The sequence below is a fragment of the Homarus americanus genome, unplaced genomic scaffold, assembly GCF_018991925.1.
Source record: "Homarus americanus isolate GMGI-L3 unplaced genomic scaffold, GMGI_Hamer_2.0 scaffold48033, whole genome shotgun sequence".
In the NCBI taxonomy this organism is placed as follows: domain Eukaryota; kingdom Metazoa; phylum Arthropoda; class Malacostraca; order Decapoda; family Nephropidae; genus Homarus; species Homarus americanus.
In genome coordinates, this window is record NW_024744482.1 from 857,735 (window position 1) to 878,321 (window position 20,587).

Sequence of the window (20,587 nt, forward strand, 5' to 3'; positions counted from 1 at the left end):
CGATACAAGGGAAACGTTTGGTTTTAGCGTATTCCCGTATGTGTGAGATCTTCATTTGCAGCACAAATATTAACAACTATATGGCGTATATAGTATATTATGTAAACCAAGATTGTTTTGAATGAGTGTTGTGTGTTTAGTTGTATTTGGTTGTGGTAATGAATTGTGGACAAAGTTTACTCTCTCACTCTCTGCTAGACTGCCACTTCGCAGCCAGTTATCAACGGGACGGCAAAGAGAGAGGGAGCATCTCCCGCTCTCCATTCGACTTGGACTTGTGTCGTCGCCAACTTGTTGAGTTGTAAAACTTGAGCCGAAAATTTTTGTAAGCCCTCTATGTGATATATTTCTGAGATCAGTTGTCCCTCTCAGTCAAGACGACGTGTATGAGGAATCATAGTGCATGAATGGAACCAATTAGAGTTGTGTTTCAGGACCAATGCTTCAACAAGTGGTGGTAGTAACTTGATAATAAGAAGTAGTAGTTTGTAGTGACCATCGCGAACATGGACGGGAGATATACACCAAGGCTCCTGCTGTCCTTCCTCCTCCTTTTAATTACCAGAAACGGTAAGTAATTGTCTTGGTAACTTGAGTGTTTATCAGAAACCTTTACCTCTTCTCTGGTTAAAGTCTTGGTCATGTTTCAACACGTTATGTAAAAGAAAATGTATGTGAATAATCTCGAGCATTCATTGTTGGTGGTGAGGCGATAGGTAAGTCCATCATTCACACTCATTCATAATATATTTTTCAACAATTTAGTTCTTGTAAAATCAGTTTATTCATTTATTTCTTTTCAATATATCAATAATTTAGACGCCATTCTCATACTGAAAACGATACGATATTAAAATTGTCAAACACCTGAAAGTTAGTTTTTTGGCGATATCAGCTCATGGGGTTGGGATTTCAATAGTTAGGTCCAATTAAGTGAAATCATAGGTAGTTATAGTTAGGTTCAGTTCACTAACATTATAGGTAGTTATAGTTAGGTTGGGTTCAGTAAAATCATAGTCAGGATTAGTTAAGTAAAGTCATGGTTAATTACAGTTAGGTTCAGTTTAGTAAAATCATAGGTAATTATAGTTAGGTTCAGTTAAGGTTAAATTATAGTTAGTCTCAGTTATATTTTATCTACGTAACACTTATTTCCTTCACTACATTGCCGACCAGAGTACAATGCTTTACTCCACTTACTATGATAGTTTAACCTCTTGAGTGCAAATGACATAATCCATAGAGTACAATCACATAGGGGATTAAGCCATCGTTCTCATTGGTTAAGTCATCGTACTCAAACGCCACTCATCCTACTCAGGGGGTCAAGTCATCGTACTCAAGGGCAAGTCATCGTACTAAAGGGGTAAAATCATCGTACTCAAGGGCCACTCATCTTACGCAGGGGTCAAGTCATCGTACTCAAGGGCCACTCATCTTACTCAGGGGTCAAGTCATCGTACTCAAGTCATCGTACTCAAGGGCCACTCATCTTACGCAGGGGTCAAGTCATCGTACTCAGGGGACAAGTCATCGTACTCAGGGGTTTAAGCTTAAGAAGAAAACTGAGTAACGCATAAAATAGTGAGAAATACGAATAGAAAATGAGAGACAATTAAGATAGTGAAAAACACGAATGATAAAGTGAGACGAATATAAGACTTTTACAGACGAATAAACCTTAAGAATAACACGATAACATGATAACACAGAACATAATAACATTTAATAACATAGAACATTATAACAATTGACCTTTCGGGCCATTAATTTTTCTGATTAACTGTAATTAGGTTAGTGGCGTCATAATTACGGGGTCATTAATTTGTTACAGTAAAGGTCAAATTTTATTAGTCTATGTATTGTTATTATAAATTGATAGTTGAGTTTTATTAGTTCATGATGATGGTGATAATTAAGGAAGATTATACTTTTCAGGGAGGTAATATTTTTAAGGGAGATGGTATTTTCAAGGGAATTGTCGTATTTAAGGGAGGTAATATTTTTGAGGGAGTCAACGTATTTAAGGGAGGTAATATTTTTGAGGGAGTAAGCATATTTAAGGGAGCTTGGTATATTTAGGGAAGTTATTATATTTAAGGGAGATGCTACAGTCAAGGGAGTTATAGAATTTATGGGAGATTTTAGTGGTTGCCATACTGTAGGGTAAAAGTTGCGATGGGAACAGGAAATAGTTGCCATGCCTTAGAAGTAATAGTTGCCATGGATGGAATAAACAGCTGCCATGACCTTGATTAATGTCTGTATGGCAATAATCAAAGTTGCCGTGGAATTAGAAAAGTGCCACGTATTTTGCTTTTATGACAATATAAAAATGATAGAGACGATATTTTCACCCTGTATAGTTGTCATGAGTTTAACGAAAATATATCAACTTTAATCTAATTTAGAAAGTTGTAAAAAATAATTACTGTTTTGAAATTGCTATCCATTATCTAAAGTAATTCAGTAATATCTACGTGTTATCTTTACTCCTCTAGGTATACCTGTTATCTCTAGTGCTTTAAGAATAATTACATGATATTATTAGTCATCTAGAAATACATGTTATCTTCACTACTGCATCGTTATCTTTGTTATCTTTTTTCCTTTCAAAATATTTATTGTTTCTTTGTACTTTTCTTCCTCTCTTGTGTGGGATGGATTAAGGGGGAGTGAGACCTCAAAGTAAGGGAGGCACACACACACACACACACACACACATCCTTAACTTACACAGTGAACTATATGAAATATCAAATGGAGGTTTTAATTAGTCTAGTGTAATGCATAAATGTGTAAAGAACTAAACTGATAGACAGTTAAAAACAGTTTAAAGTTGACTGGACCTAATAGTGTGACTGGGTATATATTAAAACCCCAGTTACTTTAGACAGTTTGGGTTGATAAATTACAGTCGAATTACAGCGTTGTACAGTTCGGTTCTCATTAACGAGGATGGCTGGGGAAGTTCCAAGTCGTTGCAATATTATTAAAGCGAATCAAACGTGTGGAAAATGCTCGGTGCTGGAAGGAAGATTCAGTGTACCAAAAAAAAAAATCAAGTTATGTTAATATTAATGTGGTGTACGACGGGAAGTTGTGTGTGTGTGTGTGTGTGTGTGTGTGTAGTCAGCTGTGTTTACTCTGATCTGCCGGGGTTGTTTTATTACGGGATAAAACTCGTGCGTCTGTAAAAGCAGAAAAAAGAGGTTACTAGGGATGAATAAGTGACTGCTTAGATGGGCCCCAGTCCTAACAGGCCCCAACATAACATAACAGGCCCCAGACATAACCTAATATAAATCGACTGTAATCTAACCTAACGTGGATTGGGTAATGGACATCTCATTTAAATGGGTTTCTTATTTCTATGAACCAATGATCAGGTTTGGTAAATTAAGGGCCCATTAGAACTGGGGTCTAATAGAACAAGGGCCCATTAGAACTGGGGTCTAATAGAACAAGGGCCCATTAGAACTGGGGTCTAATAGAACAAGGGCCCATTAGAACTGGGGTCTAATAGAACAAGGGCCCATTAGAACTGGGGTCTAATAGAACAAGGGCCCATTTGACTTATAAACAATGAGGGAGACGGTTAGTGGGGAGGAGCTTTATATTACTGTAAAAATATTTTATCAGGACAGTTGATGGTGAACGATGGTGTTTAGACATGACTAATATGTACTGTTGGTAGATGCCTTAGCCAGCTCCATGGACGCTTCGCTTGACTGGTTGATTGACTGAAGCTACTCTCTGGCTGACCCTTACTGTCTTGTTGATGAATTGACTGACTGACTGACTGACTGCTCCATGAACGCTACTCTTGACTGACTGATTGACTAAAGCTACTCTAAGACTGACCTTTTCTGGTTTGCTGATGAATTGACTGACTGGCTGACTCTCTGACTGAAGCCATTTTCTAACTAACCCTTGCTGACTCGTTTAATTGATACGCATAGTTAATTTATTTATTGTTTTATTGAGCCAAAAAGTTGAGTGATGACGAATGAGGTTGGTTCAGGATTAGGATTTAAATTAATAGGTCTGTTAATCCTTCCTTTGTAATGTCATTTGTGTGTGTAAAATCCCGTTCGTTTCGTGTCAGACAAACATGAGTTGAGTTTGATTAGCAATTGTGTGTGCTGGAGCCTCTGTAATCTACAAAAATGCGTACTGTAATAAATTAAAACACAATCGGTTACTAACGCCCCCTTTTGAATTGAGGTTTTGTATATTATTGAACATTTATCCTACAGTTTTTGTCTAAATTCCTGATAGTGAATTTATTTCTGTTTATACCAGGAAATCGTATTTTTTTCGTGTCAGGTGAACATGAGTGTGTATAGTTATTAATTAATGTATATATACCGGTTTATATATAATTATGTATCTATATTTTGGGGGGAGAAGGAGGGGGGGGTGTTAATGCTTTTGTAGTTCGGCAGTGAGATGGTAATTTTAGTGATGTGAATTTTAGATATTAAGAAAATAATAGGCAGCTGATGTTAAAATTTGGGATGTTTTAAGGATGTGTTTAATCTTCGAGACATAAACATAACCATATTTAACCTAAGGAATCTCTGACTTAATCTAACCCACCGGTAATCTAATCTAACATAACTTATATCAAAGATTAACCCTTAACTTTACCCCTAAATTAACCTACCTTATCTTATCCTTAATTGTACCTTGCCCTTAACTTATTAAATTAACTTAACTTACCCCTAACCTAACCATTCCCACCTCAAGTATAACCTAACCTAGCTCCTGGCATTAACATGAAAAAATTTCACTCAGTTTTCAAGTTTGGGAATTTGAGTTTTGGCTTCAGAAAATTCTTAATATCACGAGGGAATTAATTTGACCTGCAATGGAATTTTTTTTGTACCTGATTAACTGCTTAACAAAATTCCATAAAATGCAGAGAATTTTTATCATAATACCGAATTTATTTGGTTATTCCATGATTTTTGTTGCCTGAAATGTTGTTGTGTATTAGGTTAGGATAGGGGGTGGCAGGTTATGTTAGGTGAAGGGTAAGTTACGTTGATTAGGTTAGGTTAAGTTACGTTGATTAGGTAAGGTACATATTAAGTTACATTAGGTTAGATTAAGTTAGGTGTGGATTAGATTAAGAGTAGGTTAGCTAGGATTGATTTGGGGCGAATAAGGGGACAAGTGAACCCCTCGTTGAAATGAGAAAAATCGGACACACACACACACACACACACACACACACACACACACACACACACACATAATATATTTACAATAATCCGACATTTGATCAATAAATAATTTAAACAAACATGAGGCGGACAAATTGGTTCATTAAAGTGTGTATATCAAAACAGGACTAAAAGTGAAGTAGCTTGACTGTTTTTGGTTTATATGTATAACTTTATATACATATAAATACACATATCATTTTCTGTACGTAGCCAATTATGTATGTATGATACTTGTATTTTGTGTAGCCATAATACAATCAGGTTGAAATATACATGTACACTATATATTTGTGAATGATATTGTGTGTATATAGTATATGTACAGTATAATATGTATACAGTTACGTCACGTGCCGCTGAATTGCATTAGGATAGAAAAATTAACATCTATCATTTAATTCATAATATTACTAATTTAAGGAGTACCTATGATGTAAAATTCTTGATCATTAACCTGACCCTACCTGCGTAATGGGACGTAACTGCCAATTAAGCCAATTAGTTCGGGATTATTGTTGAAGCCTACAGAAGGATGTATAATGAAAAAGACTCCATTTTATTCTCGTCATGACCGATGTTGGCTGGTTGGGCGTTAGGTTGGTATTTTTTTTTAATATATTTCCAGTGTTAATGATCGTCGTTCGTGTGGCTAGTTGTTAATATCAGGTCACACTGGATCAAAGGAACGACCTGTCAATAATTAAGAAGGATTACATAGAAATTAGACACCTTATTTTATTTGACCTGATGATTAGACACCCTAATGCTAACCTAATCCCTAGGTAGCGTTAGGGGGTTTAATCATCAGGTGAAATAAACTGGGGTGTCTAATCTTCACGTCATCTGGCTCTTCCGTATTGCCAGGAAACAAAACTCTAACTGGAATGAGAAATTAACTGGTTGCTTCAGAAAACTACCGGTTCAGATAAGTTTAACCTTAATAATATGACCTGCGGGTAACAGTCAACAACAGTCTCTTTGATCGGGGCGTTAACCGGGATGTGTGTGAGTTGCCGTGGGCGTGTGGGCGTGTGGGAAAGAAAGGAAAGAGACCCATCCACCCTCAGTTCCCATCGTCCTCATCACCTCCATCCTCATCTCCCTCCTGTTCCACCCACATCCCCCCTCCACCCCCTCCACCCACACCCCTTCCTTTCAATATCCCCTCCTTACCACCCCCCTAACCCCCACACCCTCACCTACCGTCCCCACCTTTCCACCCACACCTTTCATTTCCGTTTACCTACCCCACACCCACCCCACACCCCACCACCCACACACCACACCCACCCACCCCACCCCACCCCCAGGAATCGACTCTAGGTAAACGCCAGCGCCGGAGATCTTATCACCAGCTGAGGCTTGATGATGCCCGGATGATTTTGTTCCGCCTCGTTAGGTTCTAAGACAAACACGTTTTTTTTCCTCCTCTTCCTCTCACCAGTCCATCACCCTAACAGGTTCCTGGTGTATGGTCGACGTAGGTTCTGTTGAGTTGGGTCTCCATTAATGTTATTCCTGTTTGCTACTTCATTTCTGTTGTGTGTGTGTGTGTTGGTAGGTGGATGGAAAGGTATATATAGATGTTGATGGGTGCCTGAGTGGATGTTTGGCTGAGTGTCTGGATTATGAGTTCCGGTATAGATATATATTTATATTTTATCACCATCTTTATTCACCTATCCCAAACGACCGCCATTCCTGACCTGACTGATGTAAGTTGTCTTCACTCTTGAGGGATATTTTACCAGCTACCTCCTCCTCCTCACAGCGTCCCTAATAATGACTTTTAATTACTTTTTAATGTTTATTGACGACAGTAAATTACGTGGAAAATTGAGGCCCCCCAAACCGTTTTTTGTTAGTAATTTATTAAAAAAAGAATTTTATTTAAAACTTGTTATCGTCCTCTCCCTTAAACAGTCTCCTCTCTTATCCCCCCTTTGAATTCACCCTTATTCCCTTTGTTTAGTTCACCCTTATTTTACCCTTATTAACTCCCTTGGTTTTACCCCTTATAGTATCTCCCTTTGTTTATCCTCCCTTATTTTGCCCTTAAATGTCTCCCTTATTATCTCCCTTTAAATGCATTTAGTTCCTTCCTCTAAATCGTCTCCCTTAGATAATATCGTCTTTAAGAATCTGTCTTTTCTCCCTTCTCCAGTTATCTTAATCTTCTCCCTTCCTTATAACCTTCCTCAATTCATCCATTCCCCAACATCTCCCTTTATCTCTCCCTTCGTCAACGCCTCCCTTAAACTCTCCCCTCCTGTTAACTCCACCCTTCCTTCCCCTCCCTTCCTCCGTTCCTCATTCCCTCCTCCCTCCTACTCACCCTTGCCACTCTTAACCCGTGACTTTCCGGCTAAATTAGAAATATCCGGCCAGGGCTGATAACTAAGAGGCAAGTTAATGAAGAATAACTCTCTCTCTCTCTCTCTCTCTCTCTCTCTCCTCACATCCTCTCTCTTATTGTCATGGTAATTATTGTGGTACGCTTATTATTGTTTTATAATTGTTGTTGTTGTTGTTGTTGTTTTTATTAGTATTAGTGCTGTTGTTGTTGTTATTATTGTTGTTATGATTGCTCTTGTTATTATTGTTATTATTAGTATTGTTGTTGTTGTTTTGTTTATTGTTGCTGTTTATTAGTTCAGCTTTGAATTCGATCTATGGTAAAACATATCAGCTGTTTTTGTTAATTTGTTGTCAATAAATAATTAACATTTTAGTATTTTGAGTCAGTGTATTAAGTAGGCATACACTGTTGGTAATGGACTTCAATTCTAATGAGCTCTAACCTAACCTAACCAGAGAGAGAGAGAGAGAGTGGGTAACTCTCTCTCTCTCTCTCTCTCTCTCTCTCTCTCTCTCAGAAGTCTCAGGAGAAGGTTAATTGACTTCTCTGAATTCACCTGAGAAGGAATTATGTCAAGTTTAAGAGAGAACCTTGACTTCTTTCTGAATTTTGTCTCCCGTGAGTCGCTGCTTTCTGAATCAGGAGCTGCACTGATCTGTAATCTATCGGCAACCAAAATATTTACCTAACTTAACCATTCATTTCCTAACCTAACCTCTCTCTCTCTCTCTCTCTCTCTGGTGTAGTGTAGGGAATAATAATACTTTGTGTGTGTGTGTGTGTGTGTGTGTGTGTGTTGTGGTATCGCTCGCCTGCTGTCAGTCGTAATCTGATTTAGTATACAAGTGGTATAAATATTGACAAAACGAGCTTGTGTAGGGGTAGAGGAGGGGTGAGAGTTGTTAACATGTATACTGTATGGGTTGTATCGGGGGTGATGTATGATGTATTATGTATGTTGTATAATGTACTATGCTGTATGATGTGTAATGTATGTTTGATGATGTTTAATGTATGTTCTATAGTGTGTAATATATGCTGTATGATGTGAAATGTATGTTGGATGGTGTAAGGTGATTCATTTATATAGGGTATCTAAGTTTTCTTTAATAAATGACAGTATAATGTTATATAATATGACATACAGGTGAGAGAGAGAGAGAGAGACTACAGCGGCTTCCAGGCTTTGATGCGGATCACGGAAATATTGTACCAATATTTTACGCCCACTACAAAACTCTCTGATTAATGAATGGTTCCAGTATCAAAGGGGTAGAGGGGAGAGTTTATTTACGGGGGAAAAAAAATATTAGCTAATGTGTGCATCCGACCGGTAGAATGTATATCATCATCCGCCGCTCGTCCGGAAAATACATATGTGAGTGTGTGTGTGTGCGTGTGTGTGTGTGTGTGCGTGTGTGTGTGTTTGTGTGCGTGTGTGTCTGTGTGTGTGTGTGTGTGTGTGTGAGTTTCTTTCCTCATTGACTAACTTACTCACTAACTGACTAACGGAGATGAAATGATTCTCCCGTGTCCTCCCATAACCTGACTTCACCCTTACTGCATTCACCTTCCCAGCTCAATGGACCCTAACGGAGCTTGGGGTTAATTCCTAGTTACTCTTGAGTGTTTTATTTTCAACTAGTCATTGGTTACTTAAATTGTTCATCTTTCAACGTTCAGGAGTACAATTTGCTGTCAGAGTAGAGTCCTTGATCTCCTTCACGTAACTAGACTTTGTGTACTCAACGATAAGTGAGTACATTCTTGGGTGAACTTGTCCGTGGTGGAGGAGCCCTTGGGTGATAAATGAGCCCTTGGGTGGTGGAAGAGCCCTTGGGTGGACCTGCATCCTGCCAAGGTAGTGGGGTAACTAACACCTGCTTGGCAAAACCCTGATCTGTAGACGGAGAAGTGCATCTCTCTCTCTCTCTCTCTCTCTCTCTCTCTCTCTCTCTCTCTACATCATTTATTTATACAGTGTTGCAGTTTGGTGTTTGTATTAATGTATTGAACAGTATTTGGGGGTGATTACCTACCGTGTTTTGCCCTTTGTCTCCCTGATTAACTCTCAATAGGTATTAAAAAATGTACCTAGTCATTATGCTGGTTGATCAAACACTGGTTTTTTGGGGCGTATAAATATCATCTGTTTGGGTCATGTCTTGTGTTTGTTGTTGTTGTTGTTGTTGTTGTTGTTTCATTTTTATCCTTCCTTCTCCTCCCTCCTTCCCACCTTCCCATCTACCCACTCGCCCATCTCTCTCTCTCTCTCTCTCTCTCTCTCTCTCCTCTCATGATCCTCCTTCTCCTCCGCCCCCTGCCTCCGCCCACCCTCATACCAAGTCATTCATCTTCCTTCCTCGTTATCTCCCCTTCCTACCATCCTCCTTCCCTCCCTCCTCCTCCCCACCCCCCCTTCCTCCCCCCTCTCGATGAAGTTCCTCCTCGACACTCACGTCATAACCTTGAGGACTTGAGGGGGGTGGAATAGTAACTAAAAGTCGAGGTGTGAAAAAGTTCCCCTCTGAGTAGTTCTGACCAAGTTGATTAATTAATTGAAAGAGGGAGGTTCCGGGCGTGGCCGGGTCGGTGAGGTTCAGACGTGGCCGGGTCGGTGTTCAGGTGGCCGGGTCAGGTTCAGGCGTGGCCGGGTCGGTGAGGTTCAGGCGCCGGGTCGGTGAGGTTCAGGCGTGGCCGGGTCGGTGAGGTTCAGGCGTGGTCGGTGAGGTTCAGAGGTCGGTGAGGAGGCGTGGCAGGTCGGTGAGGCCAGGCGTGGTTCAGGCGTGGCCGGTGAGGTTCAGGCGTGGTGGCCAGCCGGGTCGGTCAGGAGGTTCAGGCGTGGCCGGGTCCCCCCACAGCTGTTCTTATGAGGCAAGAGTTTGGGAGTTTGAATAAAGACAAATGGTTAATAATTTTAAAGGTCGTGTGTGTGTGTGTGTGTGTGTCCCTTTATTCGTCCGATGCACAAATGGGAGAGGAGAGACAATAGATAGATAGATAGATAGATGCCTCTTCCTCACACCAGTTTTAGTCTAAATATTTCCCGCCATTGACCTTACGTGACTTTTGATAAATCACTTTAATATTTCTCCCTCTTAACCCCGGGTCGTGATGCAGCGTCTTCCTGGCCAGACCGTCACCAGAACTCCTTTAAGTTATTCCTATTAAATCCTGTGGGTCTTGGAGGAGCCAGGGAACACACACTCTTAGTCCTCATCCACTTCCCGGATATATGGCTGAGTTATGAGAGGTCATTTCCCAATTTTATAACCATTAATATCCATCCTGCAGGCCGGGTGGTTTATCATAGTAATGCCCCACTTCCGTTTGTCTACCAGAAGTGCCCCCTTTATTATCGTTTCTCTTAGGCTGAAAATGTGCGAAAATTGGCGACACGGAGCGAAATTGTTGCTCATTCCCGGAAGTTAGGTGGTAGCAGGACCCCAGGGTTAAACTTGTTCCGGTGGCTGGGAGTCGGTCCTGAATTTTCCTACTAAAACCTGCGGGGTCGGTGGCTGAGTTGGGTAATGGTGTTTGTCTTGTATGTCAGCCACACACCTCGTAATTACCACAGCTAAGTCTTAATGCCTGTGTGGTTGGGGTTAATGAGAGAGCATTGTGTTTAGCTTAGCTCCTTTAACCCCCCCCTTCAGTACTGGACGTCACTTATAATTCGCTTCGTATTTAATTTGACTAACGCCATAAAATATTATTCAACAGCGAGACCACATCTCAAGGACTCGAGATTTTAATAAAGTATTTCCACTATGGAATTCAACTTCGAGGGAAATAAAAACGAGAAGAAAGTTGACAAAGGTTACAAATAAATTATCAGATTCTGGGTACTTTAACTTTGATCCAATAATTTTTCCCCTAATCTGAAGATAATAGAGAATTTCCATATACGGTAGAGTGTTAATGCAGTTTTAATACTCATAAGACAATCACGTATACAGGTCTTGGTAAGGTTGGTTTTATTTTCCCCACATCTCCAGGGAAGATATTTTAAGTATACAAGTTTGTTCTTAACCTTACGAGATCTTATTCCCTGACCTAAGACGGGCCATAAATTCCCACAGCTTGACGTCACCGAGTTAAGAATCAGCTCAATCCTTAATTAATTCTGGCAGTCTGTCTGTTACTGTCTCTCAGCTGTCTGTTTTTTCCTCCTGTTTTTTTATCACAAACATTTCACCGCCTTTTGACAGGTTTCGGATACTGGTGGAGGAAATGTATATACCGGTATATATCTTTATATACCGGTATATTGGTCTTTCGAGTCTTTTTCGTCTTGGTGGAGGATGACGAGAATGGAGAGGAAATACTCGTTTCATCCATTCCTCCATATTGTTGTGATAAATGTGGTCTGGTGTGGTACTGTTCTCTCCAGCCACATACACCAGCTCTACTGCCCTTCTGGTCTGCCTCCTTCTCGTCACACAAGTCAGTCCAGCATCACTCCTCATCAACAAGGTCTTTCCCAGAAATCACTCTACGTCTTGCTCTCTACACAGTCACACACGCTGCTGCTTCCTGGATACCTCCCGCCCCCGTTGTTTTCACACACACACAACGCTAGAAGGCTTCAGCCATGTCAATGTTATTGTTGTTCTCCCTTTGTATCTCTGTTTTTCTGGGTAAATAAACTGATTCGCTTTCAATAATATATATATATATATATATATATATATATATATATATATATATATATATATATATATATATATATATATATATATATATATATATATATATAGAAGTAAAATACAAAAGCCTGAGGCTCTCGTGTATTCACATCTCCAGGTAACACGGAAGTGCTTAAGACGTTTGTGTTTCAGTTTTCCTCGTGGTTACCTGCGAGTAAATGGGTCACGTGCACCTTTTGTGATCTGTTCATATATAAACCACATTTTATATTTTATATTTTACACACACACACACACGACTCCTTTACCTCCACACTGATTTACAACGTTTCATATTAATTCATTGTTCACGCTAGATGAGTCGCCGGGTTCGTTCATGCGGATACTGTCACATAGGATGCGACTGTGTGGTTCACGATCCACATCACTCGTCGAGTATTATCTAAAGTGGCACCAGCAAGACTGAAATATTTTATGGTGGAAGGAAATTTAATTCTCATCAAACAGTCGGAAATTGACAGTGTTGGAGAAATGTTTATAAATCTCAAATTAATGTTTTTTGTTTTTTGTTTTTTGTTTTTTATACGATGATGATTGATTCTTTAGTGTTATTTATCAGTGGAGGTAAAGAAAGAGGTGAAAAATACAGGTAAAGTAAACATATTGACACTATCATAAAGATTGTCTGACTTGTCTCTTGGTGTTGATATGAATAAATAGTTTAGTCCCCGCCCCCCAGAGTGCAGGAGAAGGTTATTGTAATCACCCTGTCTTTGTGTCGGTCAGTCTTTGTCCTGAGTGAAATATTTTAAAAGAGGTAAGACAGATTTTAATGAAACTCGACAAGTGGGACAGACCTTGGCAAGAGTTGGTGTAAGGTTGTTCTTGGTAGACTCTCTCGTAGAGGTCTCGGCTAGAACACATGTGGTGAAAGCTTCCATTACACCTGTCTAAAATTATACCTTTTACCTGAACAGATGAATATTTTAATAATTTTTAATTTAATTTCATTTTGATTCTGTTTGATTATGGCGGGGCATTGTCATACCTTCCTTTACCCACAGAAATAGAATTCAGGACGTCTCTGTTATTGGACCTGTGCCTTAAATTTTAATCAGAATTCTTTATTAGATTCATAATAGACCAACCGAGCGGTCTATCAAATCTCAGGCCCACAGAACCGAATGCAATTAAGCAACGAAATTGAATTCGAGGAGCACTGCGGCTTTCCTGATTACAGATTGTCGATACGAATTAGTCTTTGATCTGAAGACGTAGTTACTTACCTTACCAGTCAGCCTTCCTCATCAGTGTCCGGTCAGGGGAAGTACTGATGCCAGGACCCGGAACCAAACCTTCCTTACCCTTTAACCTAACCAAGGTGACTTTAACCTAACCCAACCTAATCCTAGTGTTATTATAATTTTCCCCTTCTTTCTTGACTGAACAAGGATGGGTGGTAGCAGTTGTGGTTGGAGTGCGTGTGTGTATGTAATGGTGGCAGGTAGATAATTAATGAGGTAGGGAGGGTGGGAGGTAGTTGTGGTTGAGGTGTCATCGGCAACGGATTGTGGTTCCTGTGCACGGGTGGTAGTTGTGGTTTGGTAATCAGGACGAGGGGGGGGGTGTTAACGAAGAAGGGGGTTAGTAGATTGTGGTTGTTGTGTCTTGATGAGAACTTATAGACCCCTTAGACCCTGAACAATAACATATAGTCCCTGAACAATAACATATAGTCCCCTTAGACCCCGAGTGGTGGCATTTGTGGTCTGGGGTGTGGCGATGAGGGACACATAATTATCAGGGGCAATAGTGGCAGCTGCGAGGTATGGTGGTAGTCCCCTTCCCTTCCCTCCCCTCCTCCTTCCCTCCCCTTCCCTCCCTTCCCTCCTTCCCTCCCTCCCTTCCCTCCTTCCTTCCCTTCCCTCCTTCCTTCCCTTCCCTCCTTCCCTCCCTCCCTCCCTTCCCTTCCTCCCTCACCCTGTGCCGGTATAGTCGTTAGCGGTAATGGAGGTGACGGTGTTTATGACAGGTAATGATCCGGTAGATACTGTTTTCGATATCCTGGTAGATAATGTTAGGTTTTCGATATCCTGGTAGATACTGTGTCAGGTTTTCGATATCCTGGTAGTCCCGATACAGGTTTTCGATATCCTGGTAGATACTGTGTCAGGTTTTCGATATCCTGGTAGATAATGTTAGGTTTTCGATATCCTGGTAGATACTGTGTCAGGTTTTCGATATCCTGGTAGATAATGTTAGGTTTTCGATATCCTGGTAGATAATGTTAGGTTTTCGATATCCTGGTAGGTACTGTGTCAGGTTTTCGATATCCTGGTAGATAATGTCAGGTTTCCGATATCCTGGTAGATAATGTTAGGTTTCCGATATCCTGGTAGATAATGTTAGGTTTCCGATATCCTGGTAGATACTGTGTCATATTACCGATATCTTTCTTTCTCCTCCTCCTCCTGTTCCTTCTCTTATTATTGTTGCTATTGCTCCTGTTGCTTTCCTCTTTCACCTCCTTCTTCTTCTTCCATCATCAACACACAAGGTCACCTACTCTAAGCTGCCTGTCACCCCATCTCGCCTGGCCCCGTGTAAGAGAGCCTAATGACAGGTTTAGTTTACTTGACAATTATAATGAAGGATTTTATTCCTAGTCACGTCGTGTAGAATAGCGAAGAAAAGTTTGTTATGTACCATTGAGTTATAAGAGCGTGTGTGTGTGTGTGTGTGTGTGTGTGTGTGTGTTCTTTCCATATTTTTAACTCGCATTTACACACAGCAATAATCTATAGGCTCTTATATCTCCCCCCACCCACCATACACCACCCCCTACCACCCCCCCTGCCCCTTCCCCTCCTTCCCCCCCTTCCCCCTTTGTCCCCTTATATACCTTTCTGGGTCATGGCCGCCATATTTGTCTCAGTATTTACAATGTTGATTTATTGTTGAGGATAGAGGAAAGGGAGGGAGGGAGGGAGGGGGAAGGGGGAGAGGGGAGGGGAGGGAAGGGGAGAGAGTTGGGAAGGGAAGGGGAAAATAGATTGGAAGGTGAGATGAAAATATGGTAGTAAAAAGATAGGAAGGGATGAGAGAGAGAGAGAGAGAGAGTCGCTTCTTCCTGTTATTGGCTCCCTCTACCGGACTAAAAAGATTGTCATTCAGAAGTTAAATATTACTGGAAATCGCCGGTGAAAAAAATACCTTGGTTTAAGGCCCTATTTTGGTTGCTGGTCATCGAGAGGTTAAGTTAGGGTAGGTGAGTTAAACCCGGTCTTTTGTGTCTGAATGGTTTAAAATATGTATTTCTAACTGTGGTTTAATTGAGACTATACTATGATGGTGAAGAATTCTTAGAAGTTTTAGGAATTAGACCATGTATGTATGTATGTATGATTGTATGTATGTATGTACGTATGTATGTATGTATATATGTATGTATATATGTATGTATGTATGTATGTGCAAATATGTACACACACATGCATATATATTTTTATGTTAGCGTGATTTTAAGTAATTTTCTCTTGCATACATAAGTTAACCAGGTAATGACACCTTAATCTCCGCATTCTCTCACGTGACTGAACAAAACCTAATCTAACCAAACCTAACCTAACCACACCACTGTTAGCTTCACACTTGCTTCGAAATGTTGAGGAATTATATCGTAAATCATCCAGGTTGGTGCCAGAGAATGTTGACACGTCTTGCAATTTTCTCCTCACCTGTGTTACGTTGTCTTACAGGAAGTAGCAAGATTGGCGACTTTTAGCGATATTTTAGCGTTTTTTTAGAATATTTTTAACGATTTTAGCGATTTTGTTTGCGATTTCTAGATTTTTTGCTATTGTAGCGATTTTTGTAATATTTAGCGATTTTTAGCCCATGTTTATAGAGCTGTTAATTGCTTTTACTACTGATTGCCGTTCTCACTGCTGGCGATTATTTCTTTAATTGGCAAATAAATGCAAAATTTTGCGTATTTTTAGCTGTTTGGTTCGTCATTTACATATCTGAATGAAGGATATCTTGTAAACTTCTACTGTTTATCTGTTTATATGTCGATGACCTACACATATAAACTAATAAAGTAAGATTTTTAAAGTGGAAAGATTTTGTTTTAAATTTTATCGGACATCTAAGAGTCAGGTTTAACGATAGAATTAAACTTACGGATGAGAGTCAGAAGATTTTCGGACGCTGAGAGATGATATTAATTTTTGGTTGACCGAGAGACTTAACCCCTTTAGTGTCTTGGGGAGAAGGGAGGGTAGTGGAGGGAAGGGAGAAGGGAGGGTAGTGGAGGGAAGGGAGGGCAATAGTTAGGTAGTAGGATGATGGGGAAAGGAAGAAGGGAGGGTGAGGGGGAAGGGGAGGATGAGGGTTGGGGAGGAGAAGGGATAAGAGAGAAAGGAAGGAAAAAGGTAATGTAGAAGCAAAAGGGGAGAGAGAAGGGAGGAGGAAGGGGGTCAGTCTACCATAAAAGTCTGTTACATTGACTTCAACTTTCCATCTGTCTCCTCCAAATCCTTTTTAGGACTCCTGAAGGATATAATCCCCCTCCTACTACCTCCTACTCTTCCTTCCCCCTCCCCTTCCTCTTTCTTTCCCCTACTACCCATCTTCCTTCCCTATTGCCCCCTCTCCTGGCACTCCCTTATCACTTTACCATCCCCTTCCATGCATCCCTCCCCTTCCACCCCTTCCCCTACCACCTCTCCCCTTCCTCCCCCCACCCACGAGATCTCCTCAAAGCTGACAGGATTCAGAACGACACACCTGAAAATGAATATGAAATGGAATAAAACATAAAAAAGGCTAAACAAAAAAATATTAATAATTCGCCAGAAAAGAAAAAATCCCAAGTTTTCTCTCTGGATCCTTTTATCTTCATCCGCTTTTTCACTCTTTCGTGTTTTTTTCTTTCACACTTTTTTTTTTTTTAATCTCTTCTTTATTTTCCCAGTGAGCAATAGAATAAACAGTGAACGAAACTTTCTGCTCGTGGATGGCAGTTTTGTTTCAGATTGTTTCATTTTGTGTCAAAGGGAAAGATTTTGTTTCATTGTGTTTCACTCCTCAGAATAAACCACTGAAATAAAAAGTTGAACATTATGAAACACTTTATGGAGAATGATGTTAGTGGGCAATATACAGGGTATTAATTTCTAATGAACATTGATGTACCTGTTCAACTCTTAGTTAATGGTTCATACAGAAAAGTTAATGGAATGTAGTTTATAGTGAGATTAGTGCCATTTTTTCACCTTTATTTAATTAAATAAGCACCTGTTTCACCTTAAGTTAATTAATGACCTGTACCACCTTTGTTAATTAAGTAATCACCTGTACCACTTGTAGGTCTAATTAGGTAATGCAGTGCTCTAATTAGGTAGTATTATAAATTGAGCCTCAGTACACCTATTCCACACCAGGTTAATTAGAGAAAGAGTTAATGCTTATATTCTACTCAGGTTGACGTATATTTGTATGGATTCTTACTGCCATTTACTGGGTATTGGTGGGTGATCGGTACTAGCCTTTGGTCGGTAGCTAATAGTGAATGACAGGCTAGTAGGTACTGGTAGCTCGGTTTATGCTGTTGCCTGGTAGCTGGGTATTAATGACCGATTGCTCAGTACCTTCTACAAGCCGCCCCAGATCTCTATAACGTGACTACGGTAGGGGGACGGCTGTACAACCCGTAATTATTGGCCGGATACCGCAAATGCTTTACAGATTGCGGGTAAATGGTTCACCCTCGTTGCATTTTTAGATGACCGTCATTTCAGTTTCCTGTTGTCTGTACGATTAAGGAACACACACACACACACACACACACACACACACACACTCTGTCAGTCTCTCTCTCTCGTTATCAAGGGCTTATGTATTGTCATAGCTGGTCTTAATAGATTATGTGAAAAAATACTGATGTTTCCGGTCGTTAACGCCTCATAACTCAATGTGTGTGTGTGTGTTCGCGTGTGTGAGGGTTTCGTTGTGTGTGTGTATCTGTGAGGGTTTCATTGTGTGTGTGTGTGTGTCTGTACTCCTACATATACAGTATGTAAACAAGAGAAATATTCCAACAATATCAACATCCTCTTGATCAAGGCAAACGAACGAAAGACTTGGTAAACTCTCTTCTCCTTGAAAACACCACCATTCTTCTGAGGCTCGAACCAGTGTCCTTGAGGCTCATGAACAGGTCTCCTAACCACTCGGCCACGGCATTACTCTGCACATGGGTTTTGTTTAATTTTATTATTGCTAAAATGATTAGAGTGATGTAATCTGTAGGTAAATTTAATTAACATCTGATCAACAGGTAAGTCAGGCACGGGTTATATAAATGATTCTGTCTTAATTTCTGCACACGCACACACACACACACACATACACACACACACACACACACACACACACACACACACACACACACACCTTCCCTACATAATACCTGGTACCTGGACGACGCCTCAAGTATCGGTAATTGGACACTTCGCTCACCTTCCTTACCGTAAAGAACATCACCTGAAGACGTACTCATGTGACCTTGAGAACTATGTAACGAGGCCAAGACGCTGCTGCCCTAATTACTTTGTTTAGGTTGTCATGTATTTGTTTGGTGTTTCGATTGTTTTTTCTATGTTTTTTTCTTGTTTATTGTTTTTTGTTTGGTTGTGTTGTTTTTGTTTTTATTCTTTGTTTTTTTTATAAATTCGTCTCTCTCTCTCTCTCTCTCTCTCTCTCCTTCACCACCGTAGTTTATCCATACCCCTTCCTTTCTTCGCTACCTCCTCCTCCCTCCATGACGTAACCAGCCCCCCCCCACCATCCCCATCCCTTCTCCTTCCCATTTAAGTGTCTCACCTGCCAAGTACATCCTGTTATAGAAATCTTCTACCTGTACTATAAAATACACCAAACATAGGAGCTTGTGTGTGTATGTGTGTGTGTGTGTGTGTGTGTGTGTGTGTGTGTGTTTTATAGCAATTGAAAGCTTTGGTCAAACTCTATCAAACTAATAAAAATTAATCGTGTGTGTGTGTGTGTGTGTGATGAGGCTTGAAAACATTAATTAAACTAAGCTTCTATAATAATTAGTATCAGAAACAGAGAGAGAGAGAGAGAGAGAGAGATAAGTGTCTTTGTCTCATAAACTTATCGAAAGAATACAAAAAAAAATAGACAGGAAAGGGATAGATAAGAGAAAGGGATGTTAGGTTAAATGGGAGGTGGAAGGAAAGAGATAGGTGGACAGGGAAGGGAAAAGGAAAGGAAGAAGGGAAGAGGGGGAGAGAAGGATTGAAAGATAAGGGGGATAAACTGAGGAGAAAGAAGATTGGAAGAAAAGGTGGGATAAAAAGAGGAGAAAATGAGTGAGATAATAGCGGAGGAGGAGGAGAGGACGAGGGATATTAAGAAGCACTAGAAATAAAAAGAAGAGAAAGCAAAGACGAAAGAAAACAAGAAAAATAAACCAACCCAAAAGACAAACCACCAAAGACAACAACACCAGTGAAAAATATATTCGCAGAATGGCTTCAGCTGGAGAAAGAAAATGAAATGAAAACACAAAAGAAAACGAAGGGTTGGGCGGGTGTAGAGGGGCGGGGGGTAGAGGGGGGGTGTTGGGAGGGCAGGGGAGGGGTTGGGTAAAAAGAAAATGGTGGGGGAGGTGGTGCTAGGGGAGAGGGAGGGGGAAGGGGTCTTGGGTAACTTCGTCTCAAGTCACCCATTCATCGTAGTCTAAGATGATCAAGAAAAACATCGGGGTTTGCATTCATAGCTCCTCCGAGGGGGCGCCCAAGACGGATGGCCAGGCAGGTCCTGTGGGAAGCTGGATGAAAGTGATGCGGCTGTGTGCTGGAGTGCATGATGTAAGACCCTTGTGCGTGCGTGTGTGTGTGTGTGTGTGTGAGAGTTAGTTCCAGGAAGGAGGCTATGTGCTGGAGTGCATGATGTAAGGCTCTTGTGTTTAAGAGAGAGAGCGAGAGATGTATTATTTAGGGATGATAAAAAATGTATTCCAAAAACCTCAAGTGAAAGACGTCAAGACTGAGTTTTTTAAAGGGCTCATATATAATTATTATTCCTATTTTTCTAATATTATCTTGGGGTTTTTAAATGGGTTTCTAGTACACTTTTTGGGTTTTTAACTAAACTTTTATATCAGTCTTAGTTGGAGATCACTAATCAATGTCATTTCTCGGTTTCTAAAGCACTATTGAGGTCTCTGGAATACTTAGAAATATCCTTTTTTAAATATACCCCAATATCTTTTTTTTATCTTTTTTTATCCCTTGGGTTAAGGGTCCATGATACTG

General features: G+C 40.3%; 1 protein-coding gene across 1 annotated transcript in view; it reads left to right on the top strand.

The window, feature by feature from the left end:
* Positions 1–209: 209 nt before the first annotated feature.
* The window catches only part of LOC121877941, an 87,064-nt gene continuing 66,686 nt past the window's right edge, over positions 210–20,587 (top strand). Inside the window, exon 1 of the mRNA XM_042383913.1 lies at positions 210–570. Coding sequence (XP_042239847.1) covers positions 507–570 — 64 coding nt within the window. The 5' untranslated portion in view covers positions 210–506. The remainder of the gene's footprint in view (positions 571–20,587) is intronic.